At 47.4% G+C, this 22,687-nt stretch overlaps 1 protein-coding gene across 2 annotated transcripts in view; it reads left to right on the top strand.

Annotated features, from left to right (window-relative positions):
• Positions 1 to 22,687, top strand: part of mmp11a (matrix metallopeptidase 11a) — a 193,644-nt gene that overhangs the window by 110,519 nt on the left and 60,438 nt on the right. For both annotated transcript variants that reach the window (XM_078226757.1, XM_078226758.1), the window contains exons 4-6: positions 4,393 to 4,526; positions 5,599 to 5,831; positions 14,875 to 15,079. In XM_078226757.1, the coding sequence (XP_078082883.1) occupies positions 4,393 to 4,526; positions 5,599 to 5,831; positions 14,875 to 15,079 (572 nt within the window). The remainder of the gene's footprint in view (positions 1 to 4,392; positions 4,527 to 5,598; positions 5,832 to 14,874; positions 15,080 to 22,687) is intronic.

The following is a 22,687-nucleotide window of genomic DNA, read 5'->3' as shown; positions in this document are numbered from 1 at the left end:
TGGTTTTACCGGTGTCCTTGCTGTGGTTTTGCCAGTTTCCTTGCTGTGGTTTTACCAGTTTCCTTGCTGTGGTTTTGCCAGTTTCCTTGCTGTGGTTTTGCCAGTTTCCTTGCTGTGGTTTTGCCAGTTTCCTTGCTGTGGTTTTTACTGGTTTCCTCGCTGTGGTTTTTTCCGGTTTCCATGCACTGGTTTTGCCGGTTTCCTCGCTGTGGTTTTACCGGTTTCCTCGCTGTTGTTTGACCGGTATCTTTGCTGTGGTTTTGCCGGTTTCCTCGCTGTGGGTTTACCGGTTTCCCAGCTGTGGTTTTAGCAGTTTACTTGCTGTGGTTTTTGCTGGTTTCCGCGCTGCGGCTTTGCCAGTTTCCTTGCTGTGGTTTTGCCGGTTTCCTCGCCATGGTTTGACCGGTTTCCTTGCTGTGGTTTTACTGCTTTCCTTGCAGTTGTTTTACCAGTTTCCTTTCTGTGCTTTTGCTGCTTTCAATGCTGTGGTTTTGCCGTTTTCCATGTTCTGGTTTTACCAGTTTCCTTGCTGTGGTTTTGCCAGTTTCTTTGCTGTGTTTTTACCGGTTTCCTTGTTGTGGCTTTTGCCGGTTTTTGCGTGGTGGTTTTGCCGGTTTCCTTGCTGTGGTTTTACCGGTTTCCTTGCTCTGGTTTTACTGGTTAACTCGCTGTGGTTCTAACAGTTTCCTTACTGTGGTTTTTCCGGTTTCCTCGCTGTGGCTTTGCTGGTTTCGTCGATGTGGTATTTGCCGCTTTCCTTCCTGTGGTTTTACGGGTTTCCTTGCTGTGGTTTTGCCATATTCCTCGCTGTGGTTTTGCCGGTTTCCTCGCTGTGGTTTTACTGGTTTCTTTGCTGTGGTTTTGCCGGTTTCCTCACTGTGGTTTTACCGGTGTCCTTGCTGTGGTTTTGCCAGTTTCCTTGCTGTGGTTTTACCGGTTTCCTCGCTGTGGTTTTGCTGGCTTCGTCGATGTGGTATTTGCCGCTTCCTTCCTGTGGTTTTACCGGTTTCCTTGCTGTGGTTTTGCCAGATTCCTCGCTGTGGTTTTGCCGGTTTCCTCGCTGTGGTTTTACTGGTTTCTTTGCTGTGGTTTTGCCGGTTTCCTCACTGTGGTTTTACCGGTGTCCTTGCTGTGGTTTTGCCAGTTTCCTTGCTGTGGTTTTACCGGTTTCCTCGCTGTGGCTTTACCGGTATCTTTGCTGTGGTTTTGCCGGTTTCCTCGCTGTGTTTTTATCGGCTTTCTCGCTGTGATTTTGCTGGTTTCCTTGCTGTGATTTTGCCGGTTTCCTCGCTGTGGTTTTACCGCTTTCCTTGGTGTGGTTTTTACCGGTTCCCTTGCTGTGGTTTTTCTGGTTTCCTCGCTGTGGTTTTACCGGTCACCTCACTGTGGTTTTTGTCGGTTTCCTCGCTGTGGTTTTTACCGGTTCCCTCGCTGTGGTTTTTACCGGTTTCCTCACTGTGCTTTGGCCAGATTCCTCGCTGCAATTTTGCCGGTTTCCACGCTGTGGTTTTGCCGGTTTCCTTGCTGTGGTTTTGTCGTTTTCCTCGCGGTGGTTTTTACCGGTTTCCTTGCTGTGGTTTTTTCCAGTTTCCTTGCATTGGTTTTGCTGGTCTCTTTGCTGTGGTTTCACCGATTTCCTAATGCTGTTTTACCGATTTCTTTGCTGTGGTTTTTCCGGTTTCCTCGCTGTGGTTTTACCGGTTTCCTTGCAGTGTTTTTGCCGGTTTCCTCGCTGTGGTAGTACCAGTTTCCTCGCTGTGGTTTTACCAGTTTCCTCGCTGTGGTTTTACCGGTTTCTTTGCGGTGGTTTTGCCAGTTTCCTTGCTGTGGTTGTACCGGTTTCCACGCTGTGGTTTTACCAGTTTCTTCGCTTTGGTTTTACCGGTTTCTTCACTGTTCTTTTACCGGTTCCCTTGCAGTCTTTTTGCTGGTTTCCTTGCTGTTGTTTTTGCCGGTTTCGTCGCTGTGGATTTTACCAGTTTCATTGCTGTGGTTTTGCCAGTTTCCTTGCTGTGGTTTTGCCAGTTTCCTTGCTGTGGTTTTGCCAGTTTCCTTGCTGTGGTTTTGCCAGTTTCCTTGCTGTGGTTTTGCCAGTTTCCTTGCTCTGGTTTTGCCAGTTTCCTTGCTCTGGTTTTTACTGGTTTCCTCGCTGTGGTTTTTTCCGGTTTCCATGCACTGGTTTTGCCGGTTTCCTCGCTGTGGTTTTACCGGTTTCCTCGCTGTTGTTTGACCGGTATCTTTGCTGTGGTTTTGCCGGTTTCCTCGCTGTGGGTTTACCGGTTTCCCAGCTGTGGTTTTAGCAGTTTACTTGCTGTGGTTTTTGCTGGTTTCCGCGCTGCGGCTTTGCCAGTTTCCTTGCTGTGGTTTTGCCGGTTTCCTCGCCATGGTTTGACCGGTTTCCTTGCTGTGGTTTTACTGCTTTCCTTGCAGTTGTTTTACCAGTTTCCTTTCTGTGCTTTTGCTGCTTTCAATGCTGTGGTTTTGCCAGCTTCCTTGCTGTGGTTTTGCCAGTTTCCTTGCTGTGGTTTTGCCAGTTTCCTTGCTGTGGTTTTGCCAGTTTCCTTGCTCTGGTTTTGCCAGTTTCCTTGCTGTGGTTTTTACTGGTTTCCTCGCTGTGGTTTTTTCCGGTTTCCATGCACTGGTTTTGCCGGTTTCCTCGCTGTGGTTTTACCGGTTTCCTCGCTGTTGTTTGACCGGTATCTTTGCTGTGGTTTTGCCGGTTTCCTCGCTGTGGGTTTACTGGTTTCCCAGCTGTGGTTTTAGCAGTTTACTTGCTGTGGTTTTTGCTGGTTTCCGCGCTGCGGTTTTGCCAGTTTCCTTGCTGTGGTTTTGCCGGTTTCCTCGCCATGGTTTGACCGGTTTCCTTGCTGTGGTTTTACTGCTTTCCTTGCAGTTGTTTTATCAGTTTCCTTTCTGTGCTTTTGCTGCTTTCAATGCTGTGGTTTTGCCGTTTTCCACGTTCTGGTTTTACCGGTTTCCTTGCTGTGGTTTTGCCAGTTTCTTTGCTGTGTTTTTACCGGTTTCCTTGTTGTGGTTTTTGCCGGTTTTTGCGTGGTGGTTTTGCCGGTATCCTTGCTGTGGTTTTACCGGTTTCCTTGCTCTGATTTTACTGGTTAACTCTCTGTGGTTTTAACAGTTTCCTTGCTGTGGTTTTGCCTCTTTCCTTGCTGTGGTTTTTCCGGTTTCCTCGCTGTGGTTTTGCTGGTTTCGTCGATGTGGTATTTGCCGCTTTCCTTCCTGTGGTTTTACGGGTTTCCTTGCTGTGGTTTTGCCAGATTCCTCGCTGTGGTTTTGCCGGTTTCCTTGCTGTGGTTTTACTGGTTTCTTTGCTGTGGTTTTGCCGGTTTCCTCACTGTGGTTTTACTGGTGTCCTTGCTGTGGTTTTGCCAGTTTCCTTGCTGTGGTTTTACCGGTTTCCTCGCTGTGGCTTTACCGGTATCTTTGCTGTGGTTTTGCCGGTTTCCTCGCTGTGTTTTTATCGGTTTTCTCGCTGTGATTTTGCTGGTTTCCTTGCTGTGATTTTGCCGGTTTCCTCGCTGTGGTTTTACCGCTTTCCTTGGTGTGGTTTTTACCGGTTCCCTTGCTGTGGTTTTTCTGGTTTCCTCGCTGTGGTTTTACCGGTCACCTCACTGTGGTTTTTGTCGGTTTCCTCGCTGTGGTTTTTACCGGTTTCCTCGCTGTGGTTTTTACCGGTTTCCTCATTGTGCTTTGGCCAGATTCCTCGCTGCGATTTTGCCGGTTTCCACGCTGTGGTTTTGCCGGTTTCCGCGCTGTGGTTTAACCGGTTTCCTTGCTGTGATTTCGCCGATTTCCTCACCGTGCTTTTGCCGGTTTCCTTGCTGTTGGTTTTGCCTCCTTCCTTGCTGTGGTTTTGCAGGTTTCCTCACTGTGATTTTTACCAGTTCCCTCGCTGTGGTTTTTCCAGTCTCCTTGCAGTGGTTTTGCCGGTTTCCTCGCTGTAGTTTTACCTGTTTCCATGCTGTGGTTTTACTGGTTTCTTTGCAATGTTTTTGCTGGTTTCCTTGCTGTTGTATTACTGGTTCCCTCGCTGTGGTTTTTACCAGTTTCCTTGCTGTGGTTTTGCCGGTTTCCTCGCTGTTGTTTTACCGGTCTCTTTGTTGTGGTTTTCCCGGTTTCCTCGCTGTGGTTTTACTGGTCTCCTTGCAGTGTTTTTGCCGGTTTTCTTGCTGTTGTATTACCGGTTTCCTTGCTGTTGTTTTTCTGGTTTCCTCGCTGTGGTTTTACCGGTTTCCTTGCTGTGGTTTTTGCCGCTTTCCTCGCTGTGGTTTTGCCGGTTTCCTTGCTGTGGTTTTGCTGTTGTTTTTTTGTTGGAAAACAACTTCCCAGAGTCCGAATGGAATAATGTCAGATTGTTCCTTTATCACCTTGCAGGTATTGGCATGGAGATAACTTACCATTCGATGGTCCTGGTGGGGTGTTGGCTCATGCTTTCTACCCGCAGACCCCACAGGCTGGAAATATTCACTTTGACTATGATGAACTGTGGACCACAGACAGTAACAAGGGTAAGTCTGGTCACAACTGGAATCAAACTTTACTTAAGTCATCCTGATCTCCCTTCACATTAGAGAAAGACAATGAATATATCCTGCCAGTAAATGCTGGCATTTCCAGCGGTGCCCACATCCCATTAATAATTTGAAAGACGTTTGACCATTAGGAGAGTTGAAGGCACAAACCAACTCCTCGTCCCCATTCTCTGTGTCCATCTTGGTCCATTCTGCCTCTGTCTGCCCTGCTAGGATTTAACTGGTGGCAGCTCAGGTCCATGCCAAATACCTGGGGGTGTGTCTGGGGATGGGCGTGTCTGGGTGTGTGTGTGTGGGGGGGGGGGACAGGTGCGTCTGGGTGTGTGTGTGGGGGGGGGGGAAAATGTGTCTGGGTGTGTGTCTGGATGTTTATGTGGGGGGGATGGGTGTGTCTGGGCGTGTATGTGGGGGGAACGGGTGTGTCTGGGCGTGTATGTGGGGGGAACAAGTGTGTCTGGGGGTGTGTGTTGGGGGGCAGGTGTATCTGGGTGTGTGTGAGATAGACGGGTGTGTCTGGAGGGATGGGTATGTCTGGGTGTGTGGGGGGGGAGGGACAGGTGAATCTGGGTGTGTATGTGGGGAGATGGCGTGTGTGTGTGTGTGGGTGGGGGTGGGGAATGGGTGTGTGTGTTGGGGGGAATGGATGTGTCTGGGTATTTGTGTGTGTGTGCATGTGTGTGTGTGTGTGTGTGGAGTGGGGGGAACAGGTGTGTGTTGTGGGGGATGGATGTGTCTGTGTGTGTGTGTGTGTGTGTTGGGGGGGACAGGTACGTCTGGGTTTGCCAGGATGTGTGCACTGTGATGGCGTGTGTGAAGATGTGGTTCTCATGGTGGAATAGCCACTGACGTTCACCCACAGCTCCATGTATGGGAAGTCCCATTGGGAGATTGGGGAGGGAGAGTTGGATATTGTGGGAATAAATTGGTTGGGGGGGTGGGGCGGGGTTCATGGGCCGTCAGGAGAGACAGTGATTCAGGTTGTTGTTAAAGTTCCTGTTGTATTGGACACCAGGCCGTCGTGACACTGTGGCTTTTATTCTGTGGACAGGTACTGACCTCCTTCAAGTAACAGCTCATGAGTTTGGCCACGCCCTTGGACTACAACACTCGCGAGTCCCAAAATCCTTGATGTCGCCTTATTACACTTCCCATTACCCACTGGGCTTGGCCGAGGATGACAAACAAGGGATACAGTATTTATATGGTAGCAAGGGCAGCCAACGCTTTGACCAGGAGATGGAAACCAATGAACTGCCCAGAGTTCATCACCATGGAAATGAGGTACAGTGACAGAAACTTTACCCACTCACGAGGAGATCATTTAACCCTTTTAGTTGGACCATGGCTGCTCTGTATCTTGACTCCATTTGCCCAGCTTCACTCTCTAACCCGTGAAATCCTTCAACAATAAAAAGCTCTCAATCTCAGTCCAAACACTTTCAATTGTCTCCGAGCATCCACAGAGGTTTGAGGGAGAGAGTTCCAGATTGCACTAACCTTTGTGTTTAGGGCTTAACTCTTAAACAGTCTGGCTCTAATTATAAGATTGTCACCCAATTAAATTACCCAAACATTGACTCTGCCTCCAGGAATGGGACAGTTTCAGCATTTGTGTCCCTGGTAATTTTACCGGATCTATGCCACTGCCCTGCCACACCATCACCGTTCAAGCACTGGGGAGAAAGGTCTACTCGAATTCCAGCCAGCTCTCTCCCATCGAGGGGACAGCGAATCCCAACTTTACAACCATCAAATTTAAAATAACCAATCACATTGCAGATGCTGTCAGGTGATGTTATTGGCCAGTCTTTGCCCACAGCGATGCCACATTAACCAACGGCTCAGTCAGTATTTGTGCGGTTGCGGGGGTAGGGCCTGGGTGGGATTGTTGTCGGTGCAGACTCGACAGGCCAAATGGCCTCCTCCTACACTGGAGGGATTCTGATAAAGGTTGAGATCTCAATACCTACTCAGAATAAATCCACAAGATCCCCCAGGTTTTGAATAAACAAAAATGAACTTTGCTATACAAAATCAGAAATATAAAACAATTTACAATATCTATTTACGAGTCAGATGCTCTTTCCATGGTAGAAAAGTCAAGTCCTAGGGGACATAGGATTAAGGTGCGTGGGGAAAAGTTTAATGGAATGTGTTGATGTGTTGACTGGGAGTGTCTCGGAGGGGAGTGTTGAACCGTTGGAGAAAATCTCCATTACGAAGGAGGAAGTGTTAGGTTTGTTAGAGAATATAAAGACTGACAAATCCCCAGGGCCTGATGGAATCTATCCAAGGCTGCTCAGGGAGACGAGAGGTGAAATCGTTGGGCCTCTGACGCAAATCTTTGTCTCGTCACTGGACGCAGGTGAGGTCCCAGAGGATTGGAGGATAGCCAATGTGGTCCCGTTATTTAAGAAGGGTAGGAAGGATAACCCGGGTAATTATAGGCCGGTGAGCTTGACGTCCGTGGTGGGGAAGTTGTTGGAGAAGATTCTTAGAGATAGGATGTATGCACATTTAGAAAGGAATAAACTCATTAACGATAGTCAGCATGGTTTTGTGAGAGGCAGGTCATGCCTCACTAACCTGGTGGTGTTTTTTGAAGAAGTGACCAAAATGGTTGACGAAGGAAGGGCCGTGGATGTTGTCTATATGGACTTTAGTAAAGCGTTTGACAAAGTCCCTCATGGTAGGCTAGTGAAAAAGGTTGGATCTCATGGGATAAAGGGGGAGGTGGCTAGATGGGTGGAGAACTGGCTTGGTCATAGAAGACAGAGGGTGGTAGTGGAAGGGTCTTTTTCCGGCTGGAGGCCTGTGACTAGTGGTGTACCGCAGGGCTCTGTATTGGGACCTCTGCTGTTTGTGATTTATATAAATGATCTGGAAGAAGGAGTAACTGGGGTGATCAGTAAGTTTGCGGACGACACAAAACTGGCAGGACTTGCAGATAGTGAGGAACATTGTCAGAGGCTACAGAAGGATATAGATAGGCTGGAAATTTGGGCAAAGAAATGGCAGATGGAGTTCAATCCTGATAAATGCGAAGTGATGCATTTTGGTGGGAATAATGTAGGGAGGAGCTACACGATAAATGGAAGAACCATAAAGGGTGTAGAGACGCAGAGGGACCTGGGTGTGCAAGTCCACAGATCTTTGAAGGTGACGTCACAGGTGGAGAAGGTGGTGAAGAAGGCATATGGCATGCTTGCCTTTATAGGACGGGGCATAGAGTATAAAAGTTGGGGTCTGATGAGGTTTGATGAGGACTTATCTGTTGAGGTAGTATGGGCGGAGATTAGAAATAGGAGAGGAGAGGTCACCCTGTTGGGAGTCTTTTATAGACCTCCTAAAAGTTCTAGAGAGGTTGAGGAAAGGATTGCGGAGTCAATCCTGCTTAGGAGTGAAAGTAATAGGGCAATTGTTATGGGGGATTTTAACTTGACTAATATTGACTGGAATTGTTATAGCTCTAGCTCGTTAGAGGGGTCAGTTTTTGTTCAAAGCGTGCAGGAAGGTTTTTTGACTCAGTATGTAGACAGGCCAACTAGAGGTGAGGCTATATTGGATCTGGTGCTGGGAAATGAGCCAGACCAGGTGCTAGACTTGGAAGTTGGTGTGCATTTTGGTGATAGTGACCACAATTCGGTTACGTTCACCTTAGTGATGGAAAGGGATAGGCATGAACCTCGGGCCAGTGGTTTTAGCTGGGGGAAGGGTAATTATGAGGCTATTAGGAGAGAATTAGGAAACATAGGTTGGACTAGGAGATTACAGGGACTGGGAACGTCCGACATGTGGAGTTTTTTCAAGGAGCAGCTACTGCGAGTCTGTGATAGGTATGTCCCTGTCAGGCAAGGAGGAATTGGTAGGGCTAGGGAACCGTGGTGCACCAAAAAAGTTTCTTTGTTGGTTAAAAAGAAAAAGGAGGCTTATGTTCGGATGAGACGTGAGCACTCGGGTAGTGCACTAGAAAGCTTTAGATTGGCTAAGAGGGAGTTGAAGAGCGAGCTTAGAAGGGCTAAAAGGGGACATGAGAAGACTTTGGCGGATAGGGTTAAAGAGAATCCTAAGGCGTTCTATAGGTATGTCAAGAACAGAAGGTTGGTTAGGGCAAGTTTAGGGCCAGTTATAGATGGCAGAGGGAAGTTATGTGTGGAACCGGAGGAGATTGGTGAAGCATTGAACCAATATTTCTCTTCGGTGTTCACGCAAGGGGACATGAATATAGCTGAGGAGGACACTGGGTTGCAAGGGAGTAGAATAGACAGTATTACAGTTGATAAGGAGGATGTGCAGGATATTCTGGAGGGTCTGAAAATAGATAAATCCCCTGGTCCGGATGGGATTTATCCAAGGATTCTCTGGGAGGCAAGAGTAGTGATTGCAGAGCCTCTGGCTCTGATCTTCAGGTCGTCGTTGGCCTCTGGTATAGTACCAGAAGATTGGAGGTTAGCGAATGTTGTCCCATTGTTTAAGAAGGGGAACAGAGACTTCCCCGGGAATTATAGACCGGTGAGTCTCACTTCTGTTGTCGGCAAGATGTTGGAAAAAATTATAAGGGATAGGATTTATAGTTATTTGGAGAGTAATGAATTGATAGGTGATAGTCAGCATGGTTTTGTGGCAGGTAGGTCGTGCCTTACTAACCTTATTGAGTTTTTTGAGAAAGTGACCAAGGAGGTGGATGGGGGCAAGGCAGTGGACGTGGTATATATGGATTTTAGTAAGGCGTTTGATAAGGTTCACCATGGTAGGCTTCTGCAGAAAATGCAGATGTATGGGATTGGGGGTGATCTAGGAAATTGGATCAGGAATTGGCTAGCGGATAGGAAACAGAGGGTGGTGGTTGATAGTAAATATTCATCATGGAGTGGGGTTACAAGTGGTGTACCTCAGGGATCTGTTTTGGGGCCACTGCTGTTTGTAATATTTATTAATGATCTGGATGAGGGTATAGTTGGGTGGATTAGCAAATTTGCTGATGACACCAAAGTCGGTGGTGTGGTAGACAGTGAGGAAGGGTGTCGTAGTTTGCAGGAAGACTTAGACAGGTTGCAAAGTTGGGCCGAGAGGTGGCGGATGGAGTTTAATGCGGAGAAGTGTGAGGTAATTCACTTTGGTAGGAATAACAGATGTGTTGAGTATAGGGCTAACGGGAGGACTTTGAATAGTGTGGAGGAGCAGAGGGATCTAGGTGTATGTGTGCATAGATCCCTGAAAGTTGGGAATCAAGTAGATAAGGTTGTTAAGAAGGCATATGGTGTCTTGGCGTTTATTGGTAGGGGGATTGAATTTAGGAGTCGTAGCGTTATGTTGCAACTGTACACAACTCTGGTGCGGCCGCACTTGGAGTACTGTGTGCAGTTCTGGTCCCCACATTACAGGAAGGATGTGGAGGCTTTGGAGAGGGTGCAGAGGAGGTTTGCCAGGATGTTGCCTGGTATGGAGGGGAGATCCTATGAGGAGAGGCTGAGGGATTTGGGATTGTTTTCGCTGGAAAGGCGGCGGCTAAGAGGGGATCTTATTGAAACATATAAGATGATTAGAGGTTTAGATAGGGTGGATAGTGATAGCCTTTTTCCTCTGATGGAGAAATCCAGCACGAGGGGGCATGGCTTTAAATTGAGGGGGGGTAGTTATAGAACCGATGTCAGGGGTAGGTTCTTTACCCAGAGGGTGGTGAGGGATTGGAATGCCCTGCCAGCATCAGTAGTAAATGCGCCTAGTTTGGGGGCGTTTAAGAGATCCGTAGATAGGTTCATGGACGAAAAGAAATTGGTTTAGGTTGGAGGGTCACAGTTTTTTTTTTTAACTGGTCGGTGCAACATCGTGGGCCGAAGGGCCTGTTCTGCGCTGTAATGTTCTATGTTCTATGTTCTATGTTCTATGTTGCAGATGTATAGAACGTTGGTTCGGCCGCATTTGGAATACTGCGTCCAGTTCTGGTCGCCACACTACCAGAAGGACGTGGAGGCTTTGGAAAGAGTACAGAGGAGGTTTACCAGGATGTTGCCTGGCATGGAGGGGCTTGGTTATGAGGAGAGATTGGGGAAACTGGGGTTGTTCTCCTTGGAAAGATGGAGGATGAGGGGAGACTTAATAGAGGTGTATAAAATTATGAAAGGCATAGATAGGGTGAACGGTGGGAAGCTTTTCCCCGGGTCGGTGGTGACGTTCACGAGGGGTCATAGGTTCAAGGTGAAGGTGGGGAGGTTTAACACAGATATCAGAAGGACATATTTTACACAGAGGGTCGTGGGGGCCTGGAATGTGTTGCCGGGCAAGGTGGTGGAGGCGGACACACTGGGAACGTTTAAGACTTATCTAGACAGCTATATGAACGGAGTGGGAATGGAGGGATACAAAAGAGTGGTCTAGTTTGGACCAGGGAGCGGCGCGGGCTAATTGTTCTTTGTTTCTCGTTTCAAGGCTTCATTCTATGATCATCTTGCTGGTGCCAGTACAGAGCGAGACTGCGGATAGTTGGGAACCTGTCTCGGGGGCAGGGAATTCAGATGGTGTTCGTAAAGCAGAAGTGGAAATGAATAGGGTTGGGAAGCATTTTCTGATCAGGGCCAGTGTGATCTCCTGGACTCGTTTCGATCGCCTCAGGGGGTCGGAGAGGAATTTCCCAGATTTTTTTTTCCCCATATTGGCCCTGGGGTTTTCACTCTGGGTTTTCGCCTCTCCCTGGAGATCACATGGTCTGGAATGGGGGGGTGGGGGTGAGTTAATAGGTTGTGATGAACAAAGCATCGTAGCTGTGAGGGACAGCTCGGTGGATAGGATATTAGGATGTAGATAGGCTGGAAAATTGGGCGGGGATCCTGGATTCAGGATTCAATCCTGGACCGGGGAGCGGCGCGGGCTTGGAGGGCCGAAGGGCCTGTTCCTGTGCTGTATTGTTCTTTGTTCTTTGTTCTTGAAATGTGTGAGGCAAGTTTTTTACACAGAGGGTGGTGAATGTCTGGAACGCGCTGCCTGGGGAGGTGGTGGGAGCAGGTACGATAGCAGCATTTAAGGAGCATGGCGAATACATGAATAGGATGGGAATGGAAGGATACGGACTCTAAGTGCATACGGTTTTAGTTTAGGCAGGCATCATGATTGGTGCAGGCTTGAAGGGCCGAAGGGCCTGTTCCTGTGCTGTACTGTTCTTTGTTCTTTGTTGTATTATAACATTCAGGGTTAATATGAGTTACACGTGCATTAACAGGCAAACTTTGGTCAAACACTGCACAATAAATGGCAAATGCAACCAAAACAGATCCCATGGATTTCGCAGTAGCCCACCCAGATGTCAGTAAGCATAGTGAGTCAAGCAATTTTGTCGAAACACCTTTTAGAACATAGAACATAGAAAAAATACAGCACAACCAGGCCCTTCAGCCCACAAGTTGCGCCGGTCATGTCCCTACCTAGGCTTATATATAGGCTTACCTATAACCCTCAATCCTATTAAGTCCCATGTACTCATCCAGAAGTCTCTTAAAAGACCCTATCGAGTTTGCCTCCACCACCACTGACGGCAGCCGATTCCACTCACCCACCACCCTCTGAGTGAAAAACCTATACCTGACATCTCCTCTGTACCTACTCCCCAGCACCTTAAACCTGTGTCCTCTCGTAGCAGCCATTTCAGCCCTGGGAAAAAGCCTCCAAGAATCCACCCGATCTATACCTCTCAACATCTTGTACACCTCTATCAGGTCACTTCTCATCCTTTGTCTCTCCAAGGAGAAAAGACCGAGCTCCCTCAGCCTATCCTCATAAGGCATGTCAACCAATCCAGGCAACATCCTTGTAAATCTTCTCTACACCCTTTCAATCATTTCCACATCCCTCCTGTAATGAGGCGACCAGAACTGAGCACAGTACTCCAAGTGGGGTCTGACGAGGGTCTTATAAAGCTGCATCATTATCTCCCGACTCCTAAACTCAATCCCTCGATTGATGAAGGCCAGCACACCATACACCTTCTTAACCACCTCCTCTACCTGCAAGGTCAATTTAAGAGTCCTATGGACCCGGACCCAAGGTCCTTCTGATCTTCTACACTGCTAAGAGTCTTACCCTTGATATTATTATACTCCTTCATCCCATTTGACCTGCCAAAATGGACGACTACACATTTATCCGGGTTGAAGTCCATCTGCCACTTCTCTGCCCAGTCTTGCATCCTATCGATGTCACACTGCAACTTCTGACATCCCTCCAACCTATCCACAACACCACCAACCTTTGTGTCATCGGCAAACTTACCAACCCATCCCTCCACTTCCTCATCCAGGTCATTTATGAAAATGACAAACAGCAAGGGTCCCAGAACAGATCCCTGGGGCGCTCCACTGGTGACTGACCTCCATTCAGAAAAAGACCCGTCCACAACCACTCTCTGCCTTCTGCAGGCAAGCCAGTTCTGAATCCACAAGGCATTGTGGATTCCATGCTCTCTCACTTTCTCGAGAAGTCTTGCATGGGGGACCTTATCGAACGCCTTGCTGAAGTCCATGTAAACCACATCTACCACTTTTCCTTCGTCAATGTGTTTGGTCACATTTTCAAAGAACTTCACCAGGCTCATAAGGCACGATTTGCCTTTGACAAAGCCGTGCTGACTACTTTTGAGCATACTAAACTTCTCTAAATGTTCATAAATCGTGTCCCTCAGGATCTTCTCCATCAACTTACCAACCACTGAGGTTAGACTCACCGGTCGGTAATTTCCTGGGCTATCCCTATTCCCTTTCTTGAATATAGGAACCACATCCGCAATCCTCCAGAACCTCTCCCATCTCCATCGACGACGCAAAGATCATCGCCAGAGGCTCTGCAATCTCTTCCCTCGCCTCCCACAGTAACCTGGGGTACATCCCATCTGGTCCCGGCGACTTATGTATCTTGTTGCTATTCAAAATTTCCAACACATCCTCTTTCTTAATGTCCACATACTCAATCTTTTCAGTCCACCTCAATCCTGTGGTACAACCACCCAGGTCTTTTTCCACCATGAATACCGAGGTAAAATATTCATTAAGAACCTCTGCTATTTCTTCCGGTTCTGTACAGACTTTCTCACCTTCACCTTTTATAGGTCCTATTCCTTCACATCTCATCCTTTTACTCTTCACATATTCTCTCACGAGGGACTCCACATTTTCCACTTTTGAAGATCCAGTCTCTGTATTCCCTCAGTGCCACTCCAACTCAGATTGCCTCAACAAATACACACCTCCCATGATTTCAATCTCATCTCCAGAGACTATAATTCCCTGGATTTCCGAGTCTGCACTCCAACCTCCACTTAATCATGCAATTTCAGCTCTTTAATAAATGGCTAGCTTCACTGGGCTGGCCCTGTCCTTGAATTTCATAAAACTCCAATCGCCCTAGCTACACTTAGCTTTAAATTGTTCCCAGGTCTCCTGTAGAGTCCTAACCCTTTCTACCATGGAACTAGTGACCATCTTTCACCTTCTCAGCTCCCCAAGGCTTTTCCTGAGCCCTAACTGCAAGGAACACATTTGCTCACCGCAGCAGCGTTTTGGTCTGGTCTTTTCCCCTGATGGTACACTGACCTAACAAAAATACAGATAAGTTAAAACCCTAGAACTTTCTGAAGCTTCACCCATCTCCATAATGATGTGGCCTTCCAGAACTTAATGTTTTTTAATTAATTGTAGCTTTAACCCTGAAAACAAAACAATTCTCTTGGCTGTGTTTCTTCATCAGTAGTGCAGACACTTGCATCCCCAATTCTCCAGCTAAATCAGCCCAGGTGCTGTTTGCTGATCTTACTTTTCCTAGTATTAATCCCTTAGATCAACAAGGCTTCAACTTTTTAAGTGTCTTCAAGCTGCTTTTGTTGCATTTAACCCATTTTCTACAGTTAAACCCTAATCTTCCCAAAACTAAACATTACCTGTAAAATATTTCTAAGATCCGTGAACTAGGTATTTATAACACCCTCCTGATTTGTGCTTTGTAGATGGTGCACAGGCTCTGGGGAATCAAGAGGTGTGTTGCTCTCCACAGAAGTTTCCAACCTGCTCTTGTAGTCACAGTATTGATATGGCTTGTGTAGCTGAGTTCTGAGACAATGGTGCTGCCAGGATGATGATGGTGAGGGTTGAACAATGATGGTGCTGTTGAAGTTCAGTGGCAATGGCTGAGGAACAATGCCCTGCTGTTTTGATGCAATGTGTGTTGACTGGGTTTCCTGTAGTGACTCTGGGTGGAGACAGGTGGCAGCACTATGGCAGCTGTGGGCCTTGGTGACAACCATTCAGCTGGAGTTGTGTAATCGTCAATTGTTTATTTGCAGCTGGATGTCTGTGAGACTGACTTTGATGCGGTGTCAATGATCCGTGGCGAACTCTTCTTTTTTAAATCCAAGTACGTGTGGAGATTGAGAGACCGACACTTACAACCTGGTTACCCAGCACTGGCCTCCCGGCACTGGTGGGGAATTCCTGACCACATCGACGCCGGATTTGAGGACTCGGCGGGGAACTTTTGGTTCTTCCAAGGTTTGATTTCCTTTCTTGTGATTTTAATATGCTGCCCCTTCAATTTTATAACCTTTCAATCCATTATCTTCTCCAAACCACCTCAGAATGGGCTATTCAAAATGGCTACATGTGTGAAATGGTGCACTTGACCAGAGATACCAGTCAGTCCTGGGACTGGGGGGTCTATAATACTGGTCAATGGTGGGACGGGGGGTCTATAGTACCAGTAAGTGGTGGGACTGGAGGGGGTCTATCGTACTGTTCAATGGTGGGATGGAGGGGTCTATAGGTCAGTATTGATCAGTGGTGGGACTGGAGGGGTTCTTTTTTTTATTCATTCTTGGGACATGGGCGTCACTGGCTGGCCAGCCTTTATTGGTGGCATAGTGGACAGTGAAGAAAGTTATCTCCAATTGCAACGGGATCTTGATCAATTGGACCAGTGGGCTGCTGAATGACAGATGGAGCTTAATTTAGAGAAATGCGAGGTGATGCATTTTGGTAGATTGAACCAGGACAGGACTTACTCAGTTAATACAAAGAACAAAGAACAATACAACACAGGAACAGGCCCTTCGGCCCTCCAAGCCCGTGCCGCTCCCTTGTCCAAACTAGACCATTCTTTTGTATCCCTCCATTCCCACTCCGTTCATATGGCTGTCTAGATAAGTCTTAAACGTTCCCAGTGTGTCTGCCTCCACCACCTTGCCTGGCAGCGCATTCCAGGCCCCCACCACCCTCTGTGTAAAATATGTCCTTCTGATATCTGTGTTAAACCTCCCCCCCGTCACTTGAACCTATGACCCCTCGTGAACATCACCACCGACCTGGGGAAAAGCTTCCCACCGTTCACCCTATCTATGCCTTTCATAATTTTATACACCTCTATTAAGTCTCCCCTCATCCTCCGTCTTTCCAGGGAGAACAATCCCAGTTTACCCAATCTCTCCTCATAACTAAGCCCCTCCATACCAGGCAACATCCTGGTAAACCTCCTCTGTACTCTCTCCAAAGCCTCCACGTCCTTCTGGTAGTGTGGCGACCAGAACTGGACGCAGTATTCCAAATGCGGCCGAACCAACGTTCTATACATCTGCAATATCAGACCCCAACTTTTATACTCTATGCCCTGTCCTATAAAGGCAAGCATGCCATATGCCTTTTTCACCACCTTCTCCACCTGTGACGTCACCTTCAAGGATCTGTGGACTTGCACACCCAGGTCCCTCTGTGTATCTACACCCTTTGTGGTTCTGCCATTTATCGTATAGCTCCTCCCTACATTATTTCTACCAAAATGCATCACTTCGCATTTATCAGGATTGAACTCCATCTGCCATTTCTTTGCCCAAATTTCCAGCCTATCTATATCCTTCTGTAGCTTCTGACAATGCTCCTCACTATCTGCAAGTCCTGCCAATTTTGTGTCGTCCGCAAACTTACTGATCACCCCAGTTACACCTTCTTCCAGATCGTTTATATAAATCACAATCGTAGGGCGTTGGGGAGAGTTACAGAACAAAGAGATCGAGGAGTACGTGTTCATAGCTCCTTGAAAGTGGAGTCACAGTTGGACAGAGTGGTGAAGAAGGCATTCGGCATGCTTGGTTTCATTGGTCAGAACATTGAATACAGGACTTGGGACGTCTTGTTGCAGAGGGGCAATCTTTTTCACACAGAGGTTGGTGAGTGTCTGGAACAAGCTGCCAGAGGTAGTAGTAGAGGCGGGTACAATTTTGTCTTTTAAAAAGCATTTAGATAGTTACATGGGTACGATGGGTATAGAGGGATATGGGCCAAATGTGGGCAATTGGGATTAGCTTCGGGGTTTTATTTTAAAAAAGGGCGCATGGACAAGTTGGGCCGTAGGGCCTGTTTCCATGCTATAAACCTCTATGACTCTATTGCCCATCCCTAGTTGCCCTTGAGAAGGTGGTGGTGAGCTGCCTTCTTGAATCACTGCAGTCCACATGCTGTGAGTTGACCCACAATGCCGTTAGGGAGGGAATTCCAGGATTTTAATCCAGGGATTATGAAGGAGCGGCGATATATTTCCAAATCAGAATGGTGAGTAGCTTGGAGGGGATCTTGCAGGTGGTGGAGCTCCCATGTCTATGGGACAGTACTGGTCAGTCCTGGGACTGGAAGGGTCTATGGGTCAGTGTTGGTCAGTGGATTGATGGGAGGGGTCTATGAGTCAGTGTCAGTCAGTGCTTAGATGGGAGGGAACTATGGGTCAGTGGTGGGATGGGAGGGATCTATGGGTCAGTGTTGGTCAGTGGATTGACGGGAAGGGTCTATGGGTCAGTGTCAGTCAGTGCTTGGATGGGCGGGATCTATGGGTCAGTACTGGTCAGTGGTGGGACGGGAGGGATCCATGGGTCAGTACTGGTCAGTGGTGGGATGGGAGGGATCTATGGGTCAGTACTGGTCAATGGTGGGACGGGAGGGATTTATGGGTCAGGTCTGGTCAGTGGTGAGATGGGCGGGGTCTTTGGGTCAGTGTTAGTCGGTGGTTGGACTAGGGAGGGTCTATCAGTCAATACCAGTCAGTGGGGGGATCTTCAGAGCATCACAAACTCCGAGGTCATCACATGAGAGCATCATAGCAGTCACAGCAGGGATTTGCGCGGTCTTTCTCTACCTTTGCTGAGGCTAGAGGAACTGTGCTGGAAATGTGGGCAGGCTTTAAACTTGAGTTGGTGGAGTTATGAGAATGTCACTGGAATAGTGACCCATGCTTAATTATCTGGGGACATGGGTTCAAACCCCCTCTGCCCCCAAATTTAGATCATTATAACTCTCGAATGGAAAGTTAGTCTCTGTAACGATGATCATGAAACCATTGCCAATTGTCGGAAAAACCCATCTGGTTCACCAATATCCTTTAGGGAGGAAATCTGCCGTCCCTACCTGGTCTGGCCGAAATGTGGCTCCAGACCCACAGCAATGTAGTTGACTCTTAACTCTTCTCAAGGGCCATTAAGGATGGGTAGCTGGATGCCATTGCCAGTGATGCCCACATCCCATGAAAAAAAAATATAATTATAGAAATATAATTCACCAAGGATATGCGTGTGAATGTTTAATAAGATATGTTGTCTTTCCTTTAGTTACCATGGTGGTTAAAATATATTCAATTGCACTACTTCTGTGTAGCCCATTGCTGGTGGGAACTCGCCCTTTTCTCTGACTCGTTTGTGAACAGGAAGAGCTGAACTGACAGAATCAGGGGTGGGGGAGATGGCATGGGCAGGGGGGTGTTCCTTCAGAAGGAATTCTTCAAATGCTGACAAAAATATAACAAATATAAGAATAGACAGTATTACAGTTGATAAGGAGGATGTGCAGGATATTCTGGAGGGTCTGAAAATAGATAAATCCCCTGGTCCGGATGGGATTTATCCAAGGATTCTCTGGGAGGCAAGAGAAGTGATTGCAGAGCCTCTGGCTCTGATCTTCAGGTCGTCGTTGGCCTCTGGTATAGTACCAGAAGATTGGAGGTTAGCGAATGTTGTCCCATTGTTTAAGAAGGGGAACAGAGACTTCCCCGGGAATTATAGACCGGTGAGTCTCACTTCTGTTGTCGGCAAGATGTTGGAAAAAATTATAAGGGATAGGATTTATAGTTATTTGGAGAGTAATGAATTGATAGGTGATAGTCAGCATGGTTTTGTGGCAGGTAGGTCGTGCCTTACTAACCTTATTGAGTTTTTTGAGAAAGTGACCAAGGAGGTGGATGGGGGCAAGGCAGTGGACGTGGTATATATGGATTTTAGTAAGGCGTTTGATAAGGTTCACCATGGTAGGCTTCTGCAGAAAATGCAGATGTATGGGATTGGGGGTGATCTAGGAAATTGGATCAGGAATTGGCTAGCGGATAGGAAACAGAGGGTGGTGGTTGATAGTAAATATTCATCATGGAGTGCGGTTACAAGTGGTGTACCTCAGGGATCTGTTTTGGGGCCACTGCTGTTTGTAATATTTATTAATGATCTGGATGAGGGTATAGTTGGGTGGATTAGCAAATTTGCTGATGACACCAAAGTCGGTGGTGTGGTAGACAGTGAGGAAGGGTGTCGTAGTTTGCAGGAAGACTTAGACAGGTTGCAAAGTTGGGCCGAGAGGTGGCGGATGGAGTTTAATGCGGAGAAGTGTGAGGTAATTCACTTTGGTAGGAATAACAGATGTGTTGAGTATAGGGCTAACGGGAGGACTTTGAATAGTGTGGAGGAGCAGAGGGATCTAGGTGTATGTGTGCATAGATCCCTGAAAGTTGGGAATCAAGTAGATAAGGTTGTTAAGAAGGCATATGGTGTCTTGGCGTTTATTGGTAGGGGGATTGAATTTAGGAGTCGTAGCGTTATGTTGCAACTGTACACAACTCTGGTGCGGCCGCACTTGGAGTACTGTGTGCAGTTCTGGTCCCCACATTACAGGAAGGATGTGGAGGCTTTGGAGAGGGTGCAGAGGAGGTTTACCAGGATGTTGCCTGGTATGGAGGGGAGATCCTATGAGGAGAGGCTGAGGGATTTGGGATTGTTTTCGCTGGAAAGGCGGCGGCTAAGAGGGGATCTTATTGAAACATATAAGATGATTAGAGGTTTAGATAGGGTGGATAGTGATAGCCTTTTTCCTCTGATGGAGAAATCCAGCACGAGGGGGCATGGCTTTAAATTGAGGGGGGGTAGTTATAGAACCGATGTCAGGGGTAGGTTCTTTACCCAGAGGGTGGTGAGGGATTGGAATGCCCTGCCAGCATCAGTAGTAAATGCGCCTAGTTTGGGGGCGTTTAAGAGATCCGTAGATAGGTTCATGGACGAAAAGAAATTGGTTTAGGTTGGAGGGTCACAGTTTTTTTTTTTTTTTTGTTTTTTTTTAACTGGTCGGTGCAACATCGTGGGCCGAAGGGCCTGTTCTGCGCTGTAATGTTCTATGTTCTATGTTCTATCTGCTCCAACTTATAAATCAGAAAGGGTTTAATGAAGAAATTTCATTACTCCCAACTTGGGGCCTCCCCACACTCCAAGCTCCCCACAATCCCAGACAGCTTCTTATTTATACTGAGTCAACTGGTCAGCTGACCATCACATCATTCTGTAATTGATTCCATAATTTACTGGGTCAGCTGACCCTTACAGCTTGTTACCATTGGTCGTGTTACATCCAATACAAACCACTTCCTTCCAGTGTGAGTGACTCGTTGACCTTTGAGCTTCTTACCACATTCCTGTCACCCTGAGCATCAATGTCAGTATCCGGTCTGGTAGTCACCACCTCCTCTTCCTCGCTTTCTTTGTCCCTTTCTTTCTCTCTTTCCCTTTCCCTTTCTCTCTCTCTTCCTTTCTTTCTGTCCTTTCTCTTCTGCCCTTTCTCTTTCATTCTCCCTTTCATCCTTTCCCTCTTCTGTTCTTTTCCTCTTTCATCTTCCTCCTTCCTTTCATCTTTGCCCTCACTACGGGGTACCATACACCACACCCACGCTGGAGCTGGTCATTGGCGGCTGGGTGTTTCTGGGCAGTTGGAGAGTGCTGATGACAGAGCAATGGCTCAGGACAGTCACACTGTCATTGCTGCCATTCCTCCCAGGTGTTATAGGCCAGCTTTGAAAGCGTCTTGTGTTTGCCTCCTTCAAACTGTTCCAAGTACAAAGAGGTTGAGAAACTTGGATTCCCTCAGGGCAACTCTCCAGGAACCTGTCAAAAACCTGCCAAAACTTTTCTTGTGGTCGCACAGCAGCTGCAGGGTAATGGAATGTAATGAAAAGTCCTGGTTAATCTGTTGGTGTCTGGATTGCCTCCTCTGTGCAGTTAACCACATGCTGTAGCAATGGGAAGCTAACACTTCCACCAATCCAGCTGCCCCTCACTCTGATTGTGGATCTCACAGGGAAAGTTGACATTATTTGATGATCTGGCAAACAGCCCCCTGTGTGTACAGCTGACCAGAAACCTCTCAATCTGGTTCCAACGTTGCCGTTTTATTGAGGGCAGTGCCTACGATGAGTGGCAGCTGGTGTCAGGGTGTTTAGTGTTTCACACACAGCTCTGGAGGCTTGTACATTTCAACATAAACCTATACATCTCCACTGTGCATGGCTGCAGTCTCAGACATTACTGCAGACAGTTACCATCACGTGGCTCTCTACACCATACTGTGGCCAGTTCTGTTCTCCAGCCCAACATTAACCCTTGCCCTGCTGGACATCCTACAGCCACCAGCTCCTGCAGCTAACACATCTTCCTCTAGGAGGCAGCTTGTTATCACCTGGTGTAGGAATCTCTGGCTCCAGAAGCTCTATTCTTCTCAGTCATCAGTCTGTGTGTCATACTGTGGTGGACATTGCAACTCAGAACTAATCACCAAATGACTGAGAAATCCATCCCATCCCATATTGATCAGACATAAGGCAAGAAAGATTCAAAGGGTCAGTGATGGAACGGAATGGAACTGAGTTTCAGGTCAGTGCTTCTAATGATGGAATAGGAAGGTCTGTGTGGGTCACACTGATGGTCAGTGATTGGACAGGAACACTTATTTGGAATATTATCAAAAGTCACATGGAAAAATGTGGGTTGATTAGGAAGAGCCGGCATGGATTTCTAAAGGGGAAATTGTGTTTAACTTGCTGGAGTGTTTTGAGGAGTTAATGAATGAGAGGGTTGATGAGGGTAATGCTGTTGATGTGGTGTACATGGACTTTCAGAACGCATTTGGTACAGTGCCACACACAACAGACTTGTGAGGAAAGTTATAACTCATGGAATAAAGGGACAGCAGCTAACATGGACACAAAATTAGTTGAATAATAGAAATCAGAGTCTGGAGGAAGGTTTGTAATGGTGTTCCCCAGGAGTTGGTATTGGGACCTTTGCCTTTCCTGATATATGTTAATGATCTATATCTTGTTGTACAGGGGACAATTTCAGAGTTGTGGATGATCTGAAACTTACAAGTATTGCAAACCGTGAGGAGGAGAGTATAGAACTTCAAAAGGATGTAGACAAGATGGTGGACTGGGCAGATAGGTGGCAGATGAAGTTCAATGTGGAAAAGTGTGAAGTGATGCATGTTGGTAGAAAGAACATGGAGAGACAATACAAAATATGGGGTACAATTCCTAAAAGGGGGCAGGAGCGGCGGGAGCTGGATGTATCTGTGCACAGATACATCCAGCTCCCCTGTACACGTGCTAGTGAGAGTAGGAAAAGGAAGATTAGGCAGATGAATGCGTGGCTTGAGAGCTGGTTGCAGGGGGCAGGGATTTAGGTTTTTGGATCATTGGGATCTCTTCTGGGGAAGGACTAACCTGTTCAAGAGGCACGGGTTACACCTGAACGGGAGGGGGACTAATATCTTGGCAGGGAGATTTGCGAGAGCCACTCAGGAGGGTTTAAACTAGTTTGGCAGGGGGATAGAAATCATAGAAACCCTACAGTGCAGAAGGAGGCCATTCGGCCCATCGAGTCTGCACCGACCACAATCCCACCCAGGCCCTACCCGCTAGTCCCTTTTTTTACCCGCTAATCCCTCTAACCTACGTATCCCAGGACTCTAAGGGGCAATTTTTAACCTGGCCAATCAACCTAACCCGCACATCTTTGGACTGTGGGAGGAAACCGGAGC

This window comes from Mustelus asterias, chromosome 13 (assembly GCF_964213995.1).
Source record: "Mustelus asterias chromosome 13, sMusAst1.hap1.1, whole genome shotgun sequence".
NCBI classification, from domain to species: Eukaryota; Metazoa; Chordata; class Chondrichthyes; order Carcharhiniformes; family Triakidae; genus Mustelus; species Mustelus asterias.
This window is presented reverse-complemented; position numbering and strand designations above follow the sequence as displayed.